Below are 23,303 nucleotides of genomic sequence, written 5' to 3' on the forward strand. Positions count from 1 at the left end.
TGAAACTGTTCATGGGTTTTTGCAAGGCAACAGGCCAACCCATGGTCTTGTTGCTATAACTTCGACACTATGTTAGATAGCATCTTACATATTAATCGATAGTCTTATGAAAAAGGTATCTGGATCCAGGATAGATTTTTCCCAGGATTGAAACAGCGACCTTGAGATTTGAAGGAGGTTGTTATAAGCACTTGGATACCCTAGCAATTATTGAAGTTTGCCTTGGCTATAACCGAAATGCCCCACTTAACTACATGGATTATTAATAATCCATGGATTAGTAATATCTATGTTAGAAACAGATGAATTTGATTTCAATTTAGTGTTGGTTGCATAATTTTCTGCAAACAATTTCATGGCGGAATATTCACCTGTTTGAACTGTTCCTCGAACGACCACGTCTGTTGAGCGGCGTTGGAGGAGTCGGAACTGAGGGACGAGGTGGAGTGGGGCGTGTGCGGCGTGTGAGTGCCCGGAGGCGGGTAGTTGGTCGGGGGCAGGAAGGCGGCGCCCGGGGGCGGGAACGGGAACGGCAGGGGTAGTGAGAAGTGCGGGGGCGGCACCAGTGACGCCGCAGAGATGGGGGCGAGGGGCGGCTTGATGTCCCGCTGCTCCTCTTGAGCTTCTCTCTGCAAACATACAATCAATCAGCAATCACAATTAGTGCTACGCCAGGTTCATTGATTCATGGGGTGTTATCAAGAATAAGTAACTACTGATGAAATGTGCTTTATACAAACCAAAGTGTGTAACCTAACCCATCCTGACATGATAAAGGGCAAATCTTAAGGTAACAGCCCTCATCTTAAAACCACCTATTCAATTAAAACAACTACAAACACAATCCGTACCAGGAGTAGCTCTACAGATTCTCAAGAGGATTAGGCATTAGGCATTACAAAGCAATTCTAGTCTCAGTCTTTTTCCCTATTCAATACGTATTTTAAAAATTAGTTATTAAATAAAATCTTTGTATGGTTATGGGATTTAACAATTATCTTCAACTTAGGGTTTGGAAATGCGAAGGGTGTTAGCACCTCTGGAACCACAACTCACAACTTAACAGCAGTGTACAGTAATACCTAATTTGATATAGTGGTCATTCATGCTACTGAAAAAATCACAATGCAGCTTATCTTCTATCTTCACTAGGTTTCTCAACGAAAACATCAATGTCGACGCCATCTTTCACTAGTGGAAGGATATAGTATGTAGACTTTTAATGAAAATCTTCACCGATATCAGAGTATAATAACAGCGTTACCACAGGTAAATATGGATATTATTTGTGACCTGAATGTATGGATTTAGAATCAAAAAAGGCTTTCTTAAAAAATCCCACGATCAATGGAAAACACTTCTGTGAAATAGACTGGATGCACTCCTATTATAAAGGATAAATTTCAATTGTCAAAACCCATTTCGGTAACCTATTACAAGCTTGCCACAGGTCTAAACTAACCTCGTGTTTCATCTTAGTCAGCACCTCCTGTTCTGGGGTGGTGTCATGAGTTCTCCTGGACGAAGCTTCATCGCTGTCATCGTCTCCTCCGTCCAGCTCGCTCAGCTCTGTCGTCTGCAACACAACAATCAGCTGTTACAAAGGTTATATTACAATCCGCAAGCCTTTGGATGGATGGTTATTTTTAACGGAAGAAAAACACTGGTCGAAGTCTGTGTCAGCTAGAGCTAAACAGAGACGATTGCTTTTGTTTGTTACACATCTTTCATACTGTATGTATTCTACTGTATTTCTTAAATATTCTATATACTATTCTGCTTCAGAATACACCACTAAATAGAGCTAGTACGTGGAAAGGAGTACTTTATCTTTGCCATACTTGATTCCTCTGTAATCTTTACCTCTCTCCCCCTTTTCTGTAAGCTTTGGTATTACAAATTTATTTATTTAGTAATTTAGTCGGGAGGATAGTGACTACGAAGCTCTTTTCAAGTTAGCTAGCTGGTAAACCTCAGAGATGCTGTTGAATCATAGTACAACAGCAAATATCTTAAGTGGTTAGGATCTATCAAACCTATGAAGATATGTATATCTTCAGCTCGATAAGACACTTATAAATACCTTTAGCGTTGTTCAAGCTATTGAAACCCTGGACATCACATCGGATAATTTGTACGGCCGCAGATAATAGCTCGTAATCATGCGTATCACAGGAGCCAGTTCTCAGATAATTCCAGTAGCGCTGCATGGCGTGACCGTCTACCAGACACAAGCACGCAGCCCCCAGGCGCGCCACACTAATATTTATATTAACCCGAATATAAAAAGAGATTAAATTTATCGGAAAAAGCGACTCCGAACAGCGGCCAGGCCAATTTACCAGGAATGGAAACAATTAGGAGTGCGTGCAACTGGACGATTGGAGAGGCAATTATGAAAATATCGAATCCGGCTCGAAGGACCAAAAACCAATTAATAATCGGGTGATTGGTACTAATCGGTGTTTAATTGTGTTTGGAATCCGCGGTGTGAGGGCTTTGGTATAATTGATTTGGAAGGGATGATATTTGCTTGAACATACAGTATAGGTATATTTCAATCATGGGAGGCGACTCAGATATACAAAATAAAATATTCCTCATTGCCTTAAACATATTTACATGCATGGCCCACGTCACATATTGCTAATAAAATATATAATAAGCAATTACATAAATAATATAAACTAATACAGATAGCCTCAGGCCTAAACTAAAACATGTATGACTTATATTCCACATAATGTTTTACTCTATAAGACTAATTTCAACTAAATTACTCTCTATTGGCAATATGTGGATAAATTAATGATCTATTGGGCGCAATTATTTCTAGGATTTATTAGGCAGTTACAACAGTTGTGTGTTTAATGGCAAATTTAAAAAAATGACATTGGGATATCCTATACTTTTGCTCCATTCCTAAAAAACACACAAGGAATGGAATTAACAAATATTATAACAATAGAACCATGGTTATAGATATTTGATAAGCATTTCATTTTACAGGGTTTATTAGAAAAGGAATGTAAAAAATGCTGCCACCTTTTCTCAATTCTTAACATTTACAAAGAAATTGTAGTTCATAAAATAGTCTGACTTGTCAAAGTTATTTAAAATGACAAGAAGATGAACTTTTTTTATGTTTTATGTTTCAATCCATGGCAGAAATTTTAAACAATCAAGAATATTTTTAATATCAAATCTGCGGTGTTAATATTTGTTTATTATGAAAATAACAGCATTAGTCTCATTAGCTAAAATGTTATCTTAATGCCTACACTTTGACAGGAGACATCATTATTCCATTCATCATTAAAATACTTTCCGTCCAATTAGTGGATCCTGCCAAAACGATTGATTCCTGGAAAACGCGATGTTTGATGTTAACTCAATGTTTATTTATAACGCCATTCAGATTTCAGACAGAATACATTTGTAGGCCTTTAGGAGTATCGAATTTTTACCTGATGTTTTCTCTTATAACAAAGGTTTACCAAGTTTGCGGGTGTATCTTGGCTCAAGTTCTAAATGAGTTTTTAAAATACATACTTATTACAGTTTTAGGATTTTAAAGGCTGTTAACATGGACGAAATTTCAGATGGAAATCTATGTTTATACCTGGAATTTTCTGCCGGGATAGCGTATTTTATTTCGAGTAGAGCAAGACGTTGATTTAAGATTAACCCTAAATTTACCTGTATAATTTGATGAGTCACCATAATATTCCTTGTTAATTATCGCCAAAGACCCAAGTTTTTAGCAGAGACACGATGTTGCCGAGTAAGAAAATTCACACAACTTCTTATTATCACTTTCACCAATCAAGAAGCGGATGCAACTGTGATATTCTGACCCAAATAAAGTACGTAAGTTTATTGGAGTACGAATCCTTCTGAAAATTTGATATTGACACTGATAAAGACCATATATGTTATTTTAACCTGGGCAATTCATTATCCGATGACCAATCAAGGGAATTTGGTCCCAGTTTTGAACAGTTACAAAGCACTGACTTATCTCAGTATCTGACTGCCAGGACTTTATGTACCAACTTACTTACCCCTAAGTACTCCTGTACTTTATGTACAACCCTAGTTAAAGCCTTTATGTAGGCGGAGTAAAAAAACTGTTTCCACAAAAAAACGACTGAACCAAACAACAACAACAAGCAGAATGGACACCCCATGATACCGAACCTGATGGACCATAATATAATCTTGCAGAGATCCACGAATCAATTACATAATGATTACAATTGTTTGCAGAGCAATTTATTGACTAGACCTTAACCCTTGGATCGTACCGACAAACAATGATAGCCTCAAATAACATTTTAAGTTATTCCGTAAATCTAAATGAGTCAAACCAAATAGACTATCAACTCTTTACAATTGATTTGACACGCGGCGCCGCCTTTAATGATTTGTAAACAATGATGATAATCTTTGTCGTGTTTTGTGTTGAACTTTGTATACGTAAGGGGTTGAATGTGGCTGATATATTTGTTCGATTTTAAAACAAATCTTTGACAGATAAATTGATACAATATTTATAAACTGGGTGTTTTGTCAGATTTTAATTTGTTAATTTTTAATGAAAATAACACACAAAGAGGTGAATATTTACAATGAATCATTACAGTGAAATAAGCAGACCTCTTTAATACTTAACTAGATAACGTTAGTGAATGAAATGGAATGATGGAAATCATATCTGATAATAATATTTGTAAGTTTCCGGGAAGAAAACAAAAACACGTTTAACAAAACTAAAACACACATTTACACGTATTAAACATATTTCAACTGTTTTTAACGAGACAGTATACACATGATGAAACTTCTTAAAATATTTGTATACATTAACCGCCTTTCCATCAAACTAATGACTCTTACACTATGCTGAGTAAGAAGTTGATTTTTATATAAATTTCATATTACACTAAAATTTCAACAATAAGTGTACGGAAAAATCACAATACGCTTTACAAATACCGAACGGAACCTCAAGAGTCTTCAGACGATCTTAGGGATGATAGTCATGTAATCTAGTATCTCTCATCCTAATACCGACTACAACAACAAAACAGATGATGATTGACAACAACGTTAACAGATGTCGAATTTAAACGCCGTCCTTGTTACAATGTAATATTCGAATGTCTCAATGAACCAATGATCGCGTCAATAGTGTTCTCTAGCGTAGATATACCATTATACCACAAAGTTATCACTTTCACTGGCCTGACATAGTAAAACTGATCTAATCGCAAGTTGAAAATAACCCTTTCACTTTTGTAGGTTTGTTAAAGTCAATTTGCAATTCAGTTTGATCCCTAACTTCAAACACAGTACAATTGTATATCCTAAATGTTTCAATTTCATGGACATTATGGAGATTTTTGAGATTATTTCCGATCAGTTTAGGTAGATGGTGTTTTGTTGTGTACTATAGGTTGTCAGTGACTAAGGCGGAACTGTTCTTTTATTTAGTCAGGATGATCTCTTAACGATGAAAACTGTAAACTACATTAAGATCCGAACAGCGCTGTATTGCTCCGAGAGACTCCGATTCAAAGGGAATGTTTATTTAATTAGTCACATTCGGAGTTATGCTCTTCGAAGTTATGCCATTCGGAGTTATGACTTTCGTAGCAATGTCTGAATCTACTACTAGCCCAATCTTGAAGCTAGCACAATAATTCCTCAACCAAATAATATGTTTTGGTACAAAACTACGAGTACCGATCAAATAATTCAAACCATAAGTGTTTATTTGCTACTAGATGTAGTAGACAAGCACAAGTTTTTCCAAATCAGTTTCAATAGACCGTTATTGCCCGCGGCATTATATTCGATTAGATACACAGCTATTTCCCACATACCGATATAATTAGGTTATTCATAGCACAAATCGCAACTCAATAAATGTGATCGAGGTGAGGACACTTCGAAAGTTGGAATCAGAGTTGTCCAATTTCAAGCTCGAGTTTGGAAACGAGCATACAGTACTAAATGTTGGCGAAAACGGAAAACTGGACGTTGTAAAATATGTAAATAAGGTATTTTTGCCGCTTTTGGCCAGACTAGGTAGAAGCACTGCTGTTAGACTTCTGCCATGGGTTTCCGGGTTCAAATCCCATCCATCGTTAATGGCTTGTGTATGTGATAATTTCTTACCCGATGGTTTGAAACCAAAATAAAGCTGTAGATTATCAAATCTAGATATAAGGATATTGATAAAGTAGATAGTATATAGATTTAGATTGAAATATTGCTAAGGCGCGGAGAAGTTTCTCCCTAAGAGAACTTCATCAAATACAAGCCACAATTTTTTACATTTTAGGTTAGGTCATGTAAGTAAAGGTATTTCCACTAACTATGACTTCACTGATGTTAGTATGTGAATAAGTCGACGCTACACTGACTTACATCGTCAGGCAACAATTTACATGTCTCTGAGGATATACTTGATGAACAAATTTAGCAAAATACTTCCATAAGATAGATTCCTAAAGGAAACAATCACACGTCGAAGAATTAAATAGACAGAAGGAAACGGGCAAAGGAACTTTCCGCAAAAACAATTAATTATCTCAGTGACATCACTAATTGTGATCAATCTTGCAAACATTGTTAATAGCCGTGATATCATGAGGAAACAGTCATCAATTAAATTGGCCCGGCCGAAGATTACAGACTCATTAAACGACGACGGCTAAATACCAGCGTAAAATGGTTTTATTACTTTACAAGACTATTTAGCCACTGAATTGATGATTTAGATTGCCATAAAAACTTATCGGGTGGAACAATAATGATAATTGAGTCTATAGGAATGATACCGTTCTGAAGTAGGCTACGAATATATGGTTTCGCGGGATGGATTTAATTTTTTTTTAGGTTTTAACGTCATAAGCAGTTTTTATAGGTGTGTACCCTAATTTGTATAGTATCTAACGCCAATATTTGTTAGATATCACTAATTAATACCCCAATGAATGTTGTTGACACATGTGGGTTCAGTATAAACGCCGTCCAGTGCGAAAACAACTACTCGGCCTACCCAGGCGATTGATTCGACCATTTTTAGTCCCAAATTTGGTTAAATGTGAAACAAGTAAGCTAATTTCGCATGAACTGATGATAAATCGTATCTTTTGCTAGACGATGTTTAGCTCAAATTAAATCATTCAACCACACAGCTGATTTCTAACTTTGATCCCCCAAGACAATTTTCGTCCCGAGACCCGTGGAGCTGACAGAAGCTGCTCCTAATGTAGCCATCGCATTGAGGGTGTCGTATCAGCGGGACGTCGTATACGATCGCACAACCGGCTCACGTGGGGACAACTGGTTGTTATATAGCTTCATTAGACAATTGTTGCACTCTAGGTACATTACGTCGACATTTGCCAATCTTCAACTATGAATACAGTGAGTTTATACAACAATTTTGAGTTATGCGTCGAGCCGTTTGTATACTGAACTTGTGGATCTCCGCTTAAGGTTTTAGTTTTATGTCCAAATTCTTATACATCAGGATTCAACAGTGTTTTGAAATGATGATTGATCGAATACAAAATAAATGTCTTTCCTAGGAATCATTTAGGGATTATGTTAGCTTTGGGTGTTTGACATTTCATTCTTACATGATTTATGCTTACGTATAACGTATTGAAATTGTCAACAAAACACACATATTAATTGCACGAATAATTTATACATGAAGTTATACAAATCTGAACCACGTATTACCTAATCAATAACGAAAATAGCTTTACTTATGAAATACGCTAATGAAATTTGTCAAATATACAAACACGCCAAAGAATGTGATTACAGGAACAATCTTCCCCATAGCTTTCTACCCTAGGAGCGATACGGTGTCGGCTGTCGGCGTTTTGATATTGTTTGGAATTTAAAAGATGTTTTCAAATGAATCTTCGTTACAAATTATCATCAACAGGATATTAATATATTAATCTGTGACCCTTGCAAAACATGTTTATTTTTTAGGGATTTCCCTCCGTAGATGAAGGACGTACGCCCCTAAACCTTGCTAAATTTATAGGTAAACATTTGCATCTGCTTGAACACTCTTCATCAACGCAAAATTGTTTATCAAACGGTCAAAGGAAATGTTTGAAAAAATAATTAATGAAATCAATTAGAAGGCTCTTTATACTGTGAAGTAACTGCATTAATTTAAAGTAGAATAGTTTAGGGGTCAAATAATTGGGTAAATGATAAGAACATGCATAAGTAGGTTGATAACATTTGCATGCAAGACCATTATATTATACAGAATAATAGTTACTTTACTTACAAATTGTAATTATTTCATGAACACGCTTTCTTGAAAATTAAGGATTGTTGGTTTAAAATAATTATTTAGCTAGGAAATATTTGTTATCTCCGTTGTTGGCTAAGAGACATACATTAAAGCTTTGAATAATTTTAAATGTTCATCATATTATGTACTTAGGAAGACATAACAAATAAACAGAACACAAGCATATTTCAGAGTTACTTATAGTGTTTTATACCAATAATAAACCTTGTATGTGTGTCTTAGACGAACTCCAATGATCAAACTCAATAGTAAACTGTTACATGAAACACACGTCCTAGAAGATGTTTGGGAATTGACAAGACGATAAGTCTACTTGCACCTTTCATAGTCGACGGCGACACTGTTGTCTGCGCGGTGGACGTGAGCGAATCGCAAGCCATGGCAACGGTCACATAGTTGGGCTACGGTAGGTCCACCGACCTTGACATTGACGACTTTCCCGGTAGTGATAACGGTTATCACTAAGCGATATCTACTTTGAGTATAGAATCTATAAGGAAATATTCAATGACAAATTTATAGTTCCAAAAAGTTGTAACGATAGAAAATGTTCAATACCAATAATATTTCTTGCAAAAGCCAAACAAAAGATTCAGACGTAATTGTAACATTCCGTTACACATTCCATGCCTTTGTCAATAATGTGCTCCATGGTACCTCTGTAAAGTAATTTTTGGAGTCATTTACTTCAACCACCGGCTCTCGATGCTAATGTTTTTTGTTCTCTGTTTTATCAAAATATATTGACGATCTTAAAAAAAGAGATCCATTTTGACTCCTTTAATGCTGAAGATGGTTGATAAATGAATTTAAACTAGCTAACACTACAGAAACCAAGGATTTACCAATTGCAGATATTTAAACAGTTTTAAATTATAACAGTAATCGGAGGATATACAACTTTTTCGAAAAAGAAAAACTTATTTTTTTAACTAAGCAAATTTAAAATCTAACAATTATTACCTCAATAAGTGATTTTTACTGTGAATTTATCATCAGTAAAATCTACAACCCCCTCCTAAATAGCCTGTAAATCATACAATTTTAAAACATACAAACAGAATTATCGTGTTAATATAGTTTAAACAGTCAATTAATCTCGGGAATAAATCCACTCAACAATGAAAACATAACGTCAACAAGGGTCAAGTTGGGACAACAATGGATCCCTGCCAACATTTCAACAATGAAGAACATCCCATTGTTGAATACAGGGAGGGGAACCACGAGTGCGACGAAGACGGAGATGGGACGACGGACGCGTGCGACAAAGACAGCTATAACATCTGTGATAGACCCACGCTTCCACACCTATAAATTGCTTTCATAATTTACACCCGATGGCCACGATAAAATTAATTGTCCCCGGTAAATCGGCTGTTTGATTCCGGCTATGTATATTTGATTGAAAGCAATTATACTGTGCATTCGTAATGTGGCGATTCGATTCGAATTTATTCCCCTGATGATTGGTATAACCCGGAGAAGTCCTTTTTCCTTCGCCTACGTCGAATTCCAATCCAAATTTAACTGTTGGGCTTGCAATGCTGCTCAATATTCGCAGTATATGTCTGTTTCTATGGCTTCGGCTCTACTTCGTGTGTCAATTAATTGTATGTAAATAAAAAACACTTCTTGTTTTGCTTGTTATTTTTTACAGGTGTGTAGTTTATGAAAGGTTTCACAAGGGTTTGGGGGTTGTTGAGCGATCGTTATTTAACCAAAATCTTCCATAACATCACATGAATAGTTTTAATAGCCCAATCATCCATGCCGCCAAGGCCGGTATTCAAGTGTACCTAAACACTACCATCTTTGAATGTGGACAACGTGTTTATCCTAGCAAAAATCACTTGGCCTGGATTAAAAATTATGTTATTCATTAGCACCAAGTAGGTCTACTAACATAATTATTTATCCAACAATATATCACACAAAACGGTTTATGTGTCGATATAATTTCCATTGACTTAAACCTGTTCCCCCATTAAATTAGCTAGGTATTTAAAAATACAAATTATTCAAAATAGAGAATACCAAAATACTTTTAAACCTCTGAATGACTATTCAATATTTACACCAACCACAATGCAAAAAACACTCGAACACCTGGAATAGATGCCGATTCATCAGAGGTTCTACGACAAAGTAAATAAGAAACAGGATGTAGGCGCGCCAGGGAATACAGCGATCGCTCGTGGATATGGAATATTTAATTGCACAGAAAATACAAACACACTAAAGACAAAGAAACCGCCCGCGCCCTCGTGAGAAAGCTAAACAAACGGACCAATGAGGTGTGAAGAGGCAGTAGGAACGATGGAACTGGTGAAACGGAGAATTGGAATGTTCTTGGACTGAGAAACAGGGTAACTGCGACATCAGATGCAATGCGGTGTGAAGAGGCAGTAGGAACGATGGAACTGGTGAAACGGAGAATTGGAATGTTCTTGGACTGAGAAACAGGGTAACTGCGACATCAGATGCAATGCGGTGTGAAGAGGCAGTAGGAACGATGGAAATGTTGAAACGGAGAATTGGAATGTTCTTGAACTTAGAAACAGGGTAACTGCGACATCAGTTACAATGCGGTGTGAAGAGGCAGTAGGAACGATGGAACTGGTGAAACGGAGAATTGGAATGTTCTTGGACTGAGAAACAGGGTAACTGCGACATCAGATGCAATGCGGTGTGAAGAGGCAGTAGGAACGATGGAAATGGTGAAACGGAGAATTGGAATGTTCTTGAACTGAGAAACAGGGTAACTGCGACATCAGTTACAATGCGGTGTGAAGAGGCAGTAGGAACGATGGAACTGGTGAAACGGAGAATTGGAATGTTCTTGAACTGAGAAACAGGGTAACTGCGACATCAGATGCAATGCGGTGTGAAGAGGCAGTAGGAACGATGGAACTGGTGAAACGGAGAATTGGAATGTTCTTGAACTGAGAAACAGGGTAACTGCGACATCAGATGCAATGCGGTGTGAAGAGGCAGTAGGAACGATGGAACTGGTGAAACGGAGAATTGGAATGTTCTTGGACTGAGAAACAGGGTAACTGCGACATCAGATGCAATGCGGTGTGAAGAGGCAGTAGGAACGATGGAACTGGTGAAACGGAGAATTGGAATGTTCTTGGACTGAGAAACAGGGTAACTGCGACATCAGATGCAATGCGGTGTGAAGAGGCAGTAGGAACGATGGAACTGGTGAAACGGAGAATTGGAATGTTCTTGAACTGAGAAACAGGGTAACTGCGACATCAGATGCAATGCGGTGTGAAGAGGCAGTAGGAACGATGGAAATGGTGAAACGGAGAATTGGAATGTTCTTGGACTGAGAAACAGGGTAACTGCGACATCAGATGCAATGCGGTGTGAAGAGGCAGTAGGAACGATGGAACTGGTGAAACGGAGAATTGGAATGTTCTTGGACTAAGAAACAGGGTAACTGCGACATCAGATGCAATGCGGTGTGAAGAGGCAGTAGGAACGATGGAACTGGTGAAACGGAGAATTGGAATGTTCTTGAACTGAGAAACAGGGTAACTGCGACATCAGTTGCAATGCGGTGTGAAGAGGCAATCATAAATGACGAAAATGGTAAAACAAATGGAAGCGGATTGAGATAATCTTGAACTGAAAGGCTGGATAAATTATTCACGGGTAGGTAGTAAATGTTACAAAACCATACGGATATCTGACAATGATATAGGCACCGCAAAGTAACAGTACCTGCAACGGTTCGAAAAAAGTATTCGTTGTCCAGTGACGTATCTTATGACTTATCCAGTTAGTTATCTTTTAAATAATAAGACTTGATGGGATACTCCCAAAAAATTCCGGTAATTTTAGATATCTAAGGATTATCTAAGGAACGACGAATAGGTAATTAGAGAGCAATAGTCCTACATGAAACAGTTACCGAAAAATTGTTATTACCTCGTAAAAATATCCTTTGAAAGATTAGATCTAATGTTCTAACAAAAAAATAGTATGCAATAACATGTTCGAAAAAAACGGTTCCACAAAAGTAACAGTGGTTGCAACCATTACAAAAAACATTCGCTGCCCGTTAACGATCCTCTGACAAATGATAGGGACGCTAATCTTGAACTTCCGACGCTACACGTTCCGCCGTCGTGATAGGCCCTAACAAATGATCTGGTGATATTGCATTTCAAGTGCCAACATTTCGCCTATACTCCGCAGTACATTAATTATACGGACTCATCAATTGTAGACGCTCCCCTCCGCGAAAACAAGGCGTGAAAAACTTTCCCCAATTTGACGTTAACAGAAATACGAGAGGAATATTGATGAGTTATCCGCCATTTGTCTTAAACGTTTTTAATTATCGCTGTTCTTGTGATGTTGATGCGTAAACTGCTGAAAATATTGAATTCTACACACTCTTTCTTGAAATGATAAACATGTACATCATATTGAAGTGCAACATCATTTGACAGTAATATTCCACTGATGAAACCATAAACTATTTAAACGCCTTTGAAAAAAGTGTCAATTAGGCTGGTTTCATTATCATCGGCCAGTATATGAGGGGACTTATCAAATGTCGTGTCCTATAGCCTAGCTATGAGTGAAAGATAAGTACGTATAGTGGAGTAAGATACCTGTAACTTAGGACTGTTTCAGCCAAGCCCACTGACCAGGGGTAGCTGGGTCGAGTTCAGTTACCATTTTGAATTAACGCCGATAAAACAGTTTCGATTGTTTTACTCACTTGGTTCCTTTTAGCTGTAAATTAAATGACTAAAACCTCAACGAAACGTATAATTTTCAACAATATAAGCTTGTTGTGATTGTTTTGCCGAGCAGTTTTGACACATTTAAGTTCCTAACACTCAGCTAAGGTAAATTTAACCTCGGCAGTTTACAAACATATCTAAATGGGCGAACCGCAGCTGAATAACACGATTAAGTAGATCATGGGTTAACACCTAATCGAATATTTCCCCCCAGGGAGATGCCACATTCAGTAAACACTTACTCGCGATTCACTTCTGTAAGTTCGGATCTGCTTTCAACGCAAAGTTGTTTAAAAGCCTGGCTCGGGGGCGGGATATAATTATCCAATTAACTCAACTCGAGCCTAATTGGTGACGCAGAATATTGTTGTTGCTTGGAATGCAAAACAATGAAGGTGTTATGAAAACCGACAAAGATAGCACTCTCGTATGATAATAAATAGTTAAATAAACATACTCCTTTACAAAAATATATCTTTATAGGTGATTTTGTAACTTTAGAAGAAGGGGAGGGATGAAAAAGGTGTGATAAATGCTAAGGAATAGGTTACGAATTTAAAAGGGCAAATCACCATAACTTATCAACAAATATGCAATAGAAAACGCCATGCAGCATTTACAAGTCAACATGATAGTGATAGAGGAGACTTGGGCTGATACGGGAAACGATGCAGGTTGAGACTGGATGTCTGTAGTATCTTCACTTGGGCCACGGGGTGACTAAACGGCAACGACACTTCGCTTTCTTCACACACTCAGTCCATAGTAATGGTCATTGAAGAAAAACAACGAACGGAATAAAGAGTAACCCGCAAATCACAAGCCAATAAATCAATGAACCTCATCCGCCTGACAACTCCTAAGTGAAACAAAATCAAATTATTTCAACTCCGCTCTGACAAATCCAACTCACAATCCAACCCGTTACACGTCAAAGGCCGCGCAGTTATTATTTTCATATCAAACGTTGGAACCGTTCCAGTAAAGTAATAAGTTCTGTAAGGTGCAGCCACCAATAACAAATCGGTCCTCATCTTCATGACAAGTGTATAAGCGTAACAATCATCGTCGGCTGGCCCCAGGCCGGACAGTTGGACGGGCGATCGCGCATAAAATTAGATTTGGCGTCGTCCAAGGGAATTCGATTCACCTGTCAGGACTCGCCGGGAATAGACGATTTGACGATCGGGAATATTGGGTTGCGGGAGTGATGTGGGAGAAGATTTGAATTGGGAAGGTGATTCGAGGGAGAAAATGGCCCAACGGGACTTCTGGGGGAGAAGTGTGACACTGCACGTTGGTTTTAGTTCAACCATAGTCAATGGTTCAACTTTCTTTAAAGCAGGTCCATAGGGTTATCGATCAACTAAACCTTATACCTTATAGAAATTTCATCAAAAAGCCGGGACCAATTCTTCAATGGACAAACAAATCTCTTGATTCAAATTAACAATGCACAATGTAATGTGACAAAGCCACACGGATTGATTATTCGATAATCAAGTGGGCACACAAAATCTACTTTGGTCCTTCGAGCCGGATGAAAAAATAAACTATTTCAATCCTAGTGATTCCTTCAGTCGCCAGCTACTCAGGACGCAGACATCAGCTCTTAGGTTGTTTGATTAGGTCGAATCGAGAGTGTAGGAGAGATAGTGGATGTATAAATGATCGCAGGTCAGACAGTCAGGTAGGCACTATAGGCAGGTATCTATGTAATGGAGGCCACACACCCTCTATTGTCGTCTGACTGATTCTATCACTAGACTCTCCCCAGACAATTATCAATCCTCACCCCTTAACTGTCTGTGTCTGGCTTCCGGCGACAATATTGTCTACTTTTTGGGGTTTTTTTCTGTAAGGGTAGTTTTGGATTTCTATTGATTTCTTGCATTTACACATATCTTAGAATGGTATTTTTTCTGGCGACCTGTGACATATTCTCTACTTGTTTACTACGTTATTTGTAGATGTTTAATTCTAATGTTGGTTACAATAAATATTTCTCATATTTGAGTAACGTTTTAATTTGTCTTTAACTTGACGGGGTGATGATGGATTTGGATTAATTTCAAAATTTGCTTTACATTTGAACAGTTTCATTTCTTACTTTACAAGTTTTCAGTGTCTTACTTTCAAAAGATCGCGGTAAAATTATTACAAGGACTTCAGATTGGAGATTAAATCCAGGGGTCTGTTTCATAATAAACTAATATTATTAGTGAATCAGCTGATCGCCCAATGCTGATGGAATGCTGCCAAATCTAATGGAAATTTCAAGTTAACAATTTAAGTTAAGTTACAAGTTACAACTTGTAGTTTATTATGCAACTGGGTTTCAATAGTTGAATAGTTCAAAGATATATCTCTGACATACAGATTGTTTAGATGGGCTCATATTTAAACATTTACATTCAATCGTATTGGTAATATCAATAAATAATTTTAATAACTCACCTTTATGAAGATAATTTGAAACATGTCCAACTATGTTACCAAATACTACGGAAAATACATCAAATTTAAATTATAAAAACTTGAGAATCTTTTAAAAGTTAACTTGTTGCTCAGATATCTAAATTTATATAGATCGATTGCTTATATTCTGTTTTAATTCACATTTTCTGTAAGAAACTAACACTCACGTACCGGCAACTTAGACAAGAATTAAGCCAACATGTCACGAACACAGTTTGCAGTTTCCAGTTTGGTTAGGCCAGGGGTGGGAGATGCTATAAATGTTTATCAGTCGGATGGTAGCCTATCTTATCTACCTTATCAGACCTTCCGATTGCAATGACTCCTGTCAAAACAAACACACCCTCCACGTCCGAAGTATAACGGTTTTGAGGAACATCTATATTGTATTTCCACCCGGTATACAAACGGTGACAAAATCGTTATTTTCATTTTGCGGGGTTAGCTACAGCAAACTAAAAAATAAAAAAATAAATGTTAATCAACATTTTACTTTCTCTTAATCTTTAACTTTGCCTGATGATGTCCGGTGTCACTGGCCAAAGTCAGTCCCTATGTAAAATTTTGTATTTATTTTCACCGTGTTTTTAATGTTAACAGTAGCATATAATGCAAGTGTGAATATATCCAATTATATTCTGTTGACGTATTTATTTTAAAATCAAGACATTACTTTGAATAGCTCTTAACACGTACATTATTAACACATTTACGATCTCAAATTACAACAGATGTCTTTTAAATCAATTGCAGAATTGAATTGCAAAAAACCCCTAATTTCGAACATGCCTTCTCCGTGAACCCCTTTTGCCTTTTGGTGAGTTTTCTTTTCTACTTCGACCTACTAAACACTGGTGGTGAATGGTGAATGCCACTTTTATACCTTGTACAGAATGAAGATAGAGAGTCGGCATGAGGGGTGATGTACCCCACAGAGGAGGGGCAAAAACTGACGCGTGCCTTCGACCCAACCCTTCAATGCGAGACACCAGGTACACAAATACTACAAACTTGAGGAACCATGTACACGAATTCTATGAGCCTGAGAAACCAGGTACACAAATACTACAAACTTGAGGAACCATGTACACGAATACTATGAGCCTGAGAAACCAGGTTCACAAATGCCAAAAAACTTGAGGAACCATGTACACGAATACTATGAGCCTGAGAAACCAGGTACACAAATACCAAAAAACTTGAGGAACCATGTACACGAATACTATGAGCCTGAGAAACCCGATACACAAATACCAAAAAACTTGAGGAACCATGTACACGAATACTATGAGCCTGAGAAACCAGGTACACAAATACCAAAAAACTTGAGGAACCATGTACACGAATACTATGAGCCTGAGAAACCAGGTACACAAATACTACAAGGATGAGTTACCAGGCACACAAAAATACAACTTGTAGACACTTCTTAAAATTTGATGTACGGTAAATTACTGTTCATAGCTACTGAGTTTTTATTCTGCAAACTCAGTCTTAGTTGCCTTTGCCCTGTTACAAACATTGGACGTAGATCGATTCTTCTTGAGAATTCGACTGGCGCCATTCAAACACTTCTGAGAAGGCAAAGTATATAACTGTCCCATTAGCATAAGAACTGAAAACAATTAGTTTGACAGTGTGTTAATGCGACAGCCTAACATATGCACGGGCGGGACCTCGGGAGACATCATACTTTGAAATCGGAGAAATCATTTAGTCAAATACGGCAAAGTTACGGGCAAAGCTGTTAGTTTACAACTTGCGCAAGAGCGCGGGGAACAATGCGCGCGATAAATACCGATATAAAAATCCACAGAGGGCGTGGTGACAAGACAATGCGCGCTGACAACGCGCGGCGATTTATCGTGTGATTAATTTGTCTAATTTGAAATTAATGATGCGCGGCCCACCGTACATAGGTGTTAGGCAAGGCCGCGAAACGTGGCGTGAATACGGTAAACTGGTATAGAGGCAGAGCGCGGGACGTCATAGTTTGAGGTCCCGGGTTCACATCCTGCCAATCACCAATGGAACGTAGCCACGACAAAACTTGCATTTATGTAAACACTGTCACATGCTAGAGCCTGGCCCAGTGTAAAGGTGGGACATCGAATAACCTGTATGTAAACACCGAAGTTCACGTAAGCGTTGACTGAAGAAGGCGAAACATGTGTACGAAATGTGAATCAAATCGCCAACCGTAGCGAGGGGGATCACAGGCCAGCGGATGTTGCTATGTCGTATTTTCGGAGGCACACGGGGTTCACGCATTATCAATCGGAGGGTTGCACACATGCTCGACTCAGGGGATGTTTTTATTTTTGTCCGCCCTCATCCCCCGACCCGGCCCGGCGTGTGCGGGTATTTTGGTCTTCGGCAGACGACCGTGATCAAAGGGGAATCATTTCCCACAATCATGTATAAACGCACGATTTCGGTAGAGTAAACAACTTTTCAGTAGATTTCTATTCGTTTGAAACACCGAGATAAATAGTTTAGAAAAAAAAATTAAAATAAACTGTAGGCTATCTTTTTGTCGATTCTTAATCTTAAACATACATTTAAGCACGAGGAAAACGCTCTAAAAGGGAAAGAAAGGGTATAAAGAAGCCAATGGAAGTTGTACCGGAGCTCGGAGTGTGTTCCTTGCTAATAAAAAGAGGTTGGGATAAAAAATATTGTACCAGTAAATTTCCTAAATGGTCAATTATCAATTATTTACGATGGGGACGCCACTATGTGCGTATTTTAACACGCACATTTTAGGTCAGTCTCGGAATACGGTGTGAGGAGGTGGAGGGGCCAGTTCGATCCTGGTATATCCAAAACAATGTTAGTGGGTTGCACAGTTATCCCTCAAAGGAGTTTTGAGTCTCCTTCATACAACACTACTGGACGGGATAAAAAATCCCCGTTTAGCACTGGATGTGACATATTGATACAGTACATATGGACATTTTTACTGTACATTAACTCGAATAGAGTTGAAAATACTGAACTGTTGAGAGAAGTTTTTCCAGCAGTTAAGACGCTTGCATTGACAGTTGTAAACCAACTTGAGAGTCCGGAGACGTGAAGGAGAAAGTATTGATATAAAACAGCGAGTATCGTGAAGGAATGTGTGACATAAGGAGGATAAAGCGGCGATCTTGTTAGGGAAGACGAATCGGTTTAATTTGATATTGAAGGGAAGCCTTGGTCGAACCTTGTATCGGAGAAATCCAATATTTGATAAGACGCTACAGAAGCCGGACAAACGCGAAACCCTTCGACGTCGAATTAAAACATGCGATCACCTTCAGTAGCTGCAGTGATTTGTGGCTTGAGACAGTCACTACAATAAACATACTCTGCATTTGAATATCGCAATTCTAGGCAAAAGCCCAGACCGAGAAAATGCGTACGGCTTTTACCATCCGCAATCCCATAGCCGATTCAGCACCTAGCCTGTGACTTCAATTGGTTTTTAATCAAACCTTGACCCATTGAGAATAACTTATTTCTGCGTTGTCTTGGGTGAATTCAGTCGTTTTGTTTGCACGATCTTTGGCCGTTCGCAATGTTTTGAATCTGACTATCTCTTAAAATAAATACGTACTACAAAATGTAAAAATATGTTCGACAAATAAATTCTTCATTGTGTTTGGTTCCTCCAAGCCAACCAGTTATATTAACAGACGATTCCGTTCTAAACCTTTTGGAATGTGTCATAACATAAATCCATTTTATTTCTCGGATTAAAATCGCTTGATAGCATTAACATTTCGGACGTAAATCAAATCTGGCCCACGGCGCGGCGACTGTCGCGGCGAATTTACATTTTAATGAATTATAAAATTGTAAAATGTAGCCAAAACACTGTCGGGCTCGTAAAACCGCTGATCGCGACAACGGCGACGTTTATGGCGCACGCGCTGACGATTGGCAACACTGAAAATGCTGTATCAAGGTTGCCAACGTGACAGCATATTTCACATGGAGGTAGAAAAATAACATGCACATGATCAAGTTATGGTTTCTGGTCAAAATATATACACGATTTTAGTTTACGTGTGCAAAATCGGTTGCGTGCACAGGTCTGTACTTCATTCTTACGTATCCTGGGATTGAGATAAAGCTACACAACTTATTTGCTTAGAATCTTAATCATTTAATTAGATGAATAACAAATAATTTCGAAAGAAAAAGTTTTCTGGGCCGCAATTCCAAGGTTTTCTAAAAGTTAAAGACCGTATGGTAAACATTTATAAATGTAATATTGCGGTAAACTGAATTGTATGTACCAGTAAATTTCATGTATCATCATTTTAATTATTGCTAGTTGTTGCCGGTTATGGTTGAAAATTCCACTTTGAACGCACCTTAACTTAACTGAAAGTTCTCATTAGTTGATCTCAAAAAACTATGTTCTTTGAATCTGCCATACTATGCATACTATGCTCGTCTTGCCATACGTTTTTCTCGCAAACAGCAAACTTCGTACATTTAGCTAGTTATAGCTAGAGCGGGGAAAAGATCCCGTAAGAAAGTCAAGTCATTTCTTGCTTGAAAGTCATAGGATTTTAAAATTTAACTTCGTGTTAAGAATCATTTTTGTTGATTTTTGTTCTAGGTTAACATGTTTTAAATACTACAGAATAAAATCGTCTCTCTTCAAATCCGTCCCTTCATTTTAGGAAAATCCCAAAAGAGGGATAAATCACGATAAATATTCTACTTGTCCCGGTTGCAGAGCAAAAACCTTAACTGAAAGAAAAAAAATTTTACAATTCTTCTAAAATAATTGTTGATATACTGCAATAAGGAATAAACCTATCCCTCGAAACTGGAAAATCCCCTAAGCGGGGAAATATCCCGCCCGACTCCGTTGCCAGGAACGCTCAATATCTCTTCGCCTACAGACGTTTACGACCGTTCGCCGCCATCTCTAAAATATTTAAATTTAAATAAATGCAGTTTAATGTCTAAGCACGCAACTTTGTTGCGGGGTCGTCTATTTCTACCTCGGATCATTTGGCGACCGTCAAATTTCAAAATTAGACTCTCGAATTCCGTATTTACTGGGGAGACAACATAGTGTATCTATAAATTTAAAAGTAGAAAATGTCTGTTGAGTATTTTAGTGCGACAGTAAATACTTGGTAAAAATATTAACTGTCCAATACGTGAATTGGATGTTTAATCGTTGACCTTTGGATATTAAAGTATTAGTATAAATCCCATCTATATGGACAAGCTGTAGAAATCTTCATTGATAAAAAACATAATCGAATGAGTCACTCACGGTGTTCTATCAAAAATTAAATTTTCTAGCTCGGTGTTTGTTTCTGTGATAGTAGCTGAGACATACAAAATTACAGTATCTTACATTACAATTAGTTGTCCGTTCAACTTAACGTGGTTGAAAAGTTGGCGCATTCGACGGAAATCAGCAATTTACATTTACAGCACAATTATTGAACTTAGCCAAATAAATGTCTAGTTCTGCTTATATGTCATCAGCTATATTACTTTAAATCATTCAGTAGATATAAAGTGTTTGTATTTTATTATATCGTAGAATCAGTTTGATTTTAAAGTAGTCCTACCACGACATCCCTGTATCATGGAATGACGCGACGAACCTTCCCACTGTGGTCAAACAACGGTGAAACTCAAAAATGCTTTGATATCTTCCGATTTGTTGTTCTTGTCTTAATTTGATCCGTCAACCACCCTTCCATAACCAAACTCAAACACCCGCTACTTAGGTTGTCGGGTTCGGCGGCACAGAAAGGTCCGAGCGTCCGAAGGTGTTGACCATCACTCCATTACCTGATCAAACAGGCAGGGACCACCCTCGAACTGCCGGCCGATAGTAGTCGGTTGTCAAATCGAATATCGTTGAGAATCGATAGTAGTGATAGTACTCAATGCCTCCAATTAGTAGTCGGTAGTATTCGGAATGGCGATCTTTGAATTGAACTTTGAGAGAAACGATAGTGTTCAATCGCAAACTCAATGCCTTAGAATAGAAATACAGTAGGTCTATTCGGTTGCCGATGTAATGATCCTCGAACGTAAACTCAGCAACCATTAATTTTTTTTTTAGCATACAACGATCAATACTCAAACATATTTGGTTGTCGTTGACAGTTTAGAGTAGCAATATTTAAAAAAAATTCCAAACATGATTACGTATTGCGGTGATATTAAAACTCTTATGTTTCCAATTGATGCGGTACTTTTCCGAGACTGGAATGAAAACAACACGATTATAATATTGATCCACGGAATGGGTTTAAATCAGTTTATAAGGCTTTCGTCAACATGTTAACATTCATTTCAAAATAAAAAATAATCATATATTTAGAACCGACAACCGAAACAAACCTCGGTCGTTTACTCAATAGTTCGATCGGTCGTTTGATCTCGACCGCAACAGGTGTGTGAGGCAGAGGGAAGGTGTCAAAACAATTCGATCAAATAAAGGTAGGGAGGGACTGGGACGCTGAGAAAATGTTTACAGTATGTTTGAAAGTGGTAGGAAAATATAATAAAATTACTATCGTCGGCAACAACCATGCAGTTTCTTAATATACAATTACAATAAAATTCGATCACCAAAGAGGTAAAATGAAATCAGTGAGAAGTCGGAAGTCTTATTGAAAATTCGAAATATTTATCACAAAATGTGATGATAATTAAAAACTCAAACTTAACAGTGTGTGAATAAACAGAGAGAAATGTGTACCCAAAAAATTAGTGTTGTTATGTATACTTGTCCAAAACCAATATTAAAAAATCTTTTAAAAAGGCGTTACAATGCAAAATCTTAACTACGAAGTGATAATTGGGGAGGGTATAAACCTGAAAGCAAGCAGACAAGCGGACGATGACTTTTCAGTACGCAAGTGCGGAATAGACAAACAGTAAACTGAATTCCCAACAATCTGGGAATGAAGGTTTAATGGCAGAGTAAACAAAGAGTATCAAAGCAGGCCGTATTAGTGCAGAAACAATGCCTTATAAACAGACCCTAACCGCGTGTTTATACGCGAACATGTCTGCACGCTCGTCTTCGACGTCAGCTGATTATCAGCTGATTGTTAGCTAACTACGCGTGATTTGAGTTTTCATGCTTAAATGTACGGTCAAGTAATCACACGTTTAGGCTCCATAACCATTGAACGTAAAATATTTTATACATTTCGCTAGCATGACGTGTTGCTTTATGGATCAACTAATAATTAAACTTGTTTCAAGACTAAGTATGTCCTTCTCATTTGATCTTACTGGTTTCTACTGCTGCTGTACTATGAACATTTATTTGTTCCTGGCGTACCTTTGTGGCAAAAAGGTCTTGTAGATGTTTCCATGTCTGTTTGTATCACTATCGTCTTAAAAAATTATAAGTCAAGATTCAACGGATTTTTTACACCACGTGAATAAAGAATACACAGTTAAAATATTTTGCTTAGGTGACTTATTGACGTAATAGAAGCGTAACTGATAGTCACTAGTATAGTTTAAGTGGAGCAAATTAATAATCCTTAAAAATCCCATTGCCTTACCTTCAGGATATGTTTTTGGGATCGACAGAAAGGGAATGTTATGTATTTAATAAAAGATATTATTTCAATTTCGTCCACTGCAGTTAGCTTAAGTGTGGTCTTATTTAGGTGCATTTTTAGGGACGAAGAAACACAAGTTTTTAC

At 37.7% G+C, this 23,303-nt stretch overlaps 1 protein-coding gene across 1 annotated transcript in view; it reads right to left on the reverse strand.

The window, feature by feature from the left end:
- The window catches only part of LOC128997032 (protein dead ringer-like), a 123,649-nt gene that overhangs the window by 81,117 nt on the left and 19,229 nt on the right, over nt 1-23,303 (reverse strand). The window contains exons 3-4 of the mRNA XM_054422610.1: nt 1,463-1,576; nt 372-629 (exon numbers count right to left, since the gene is read on the reverse strand). Of these exons, the coding sequence (XP_054278585.1) occupies nt 372-629; nt 1,463-1,576 (372 nt within the window). The remainder of the gene's footprint in view (nt 1-371; nt 630-1,462; nt 1,577-23,303) is intronic.

The sequence above is a fragment of the Macrosteles quadrilineatus genome, unplaced genomic scaffold, assembly GCF_028750875.1.
Source record: "Macrosteles quadrilineatus isolate MER2022 unplaced genomic scaffold, UCM_ALF_1.0 Scaffold_6__1_contigs__length_79288215, whole genome shotgun sequence".
In the NCBI taxonomy this organism is placed as follows: Eukaryota; Metazoa; Arthropoda; class Insecta; order Hemiptera; family Cicadellidae; genus Macrosteles; species Macrosteles quadrilineatus.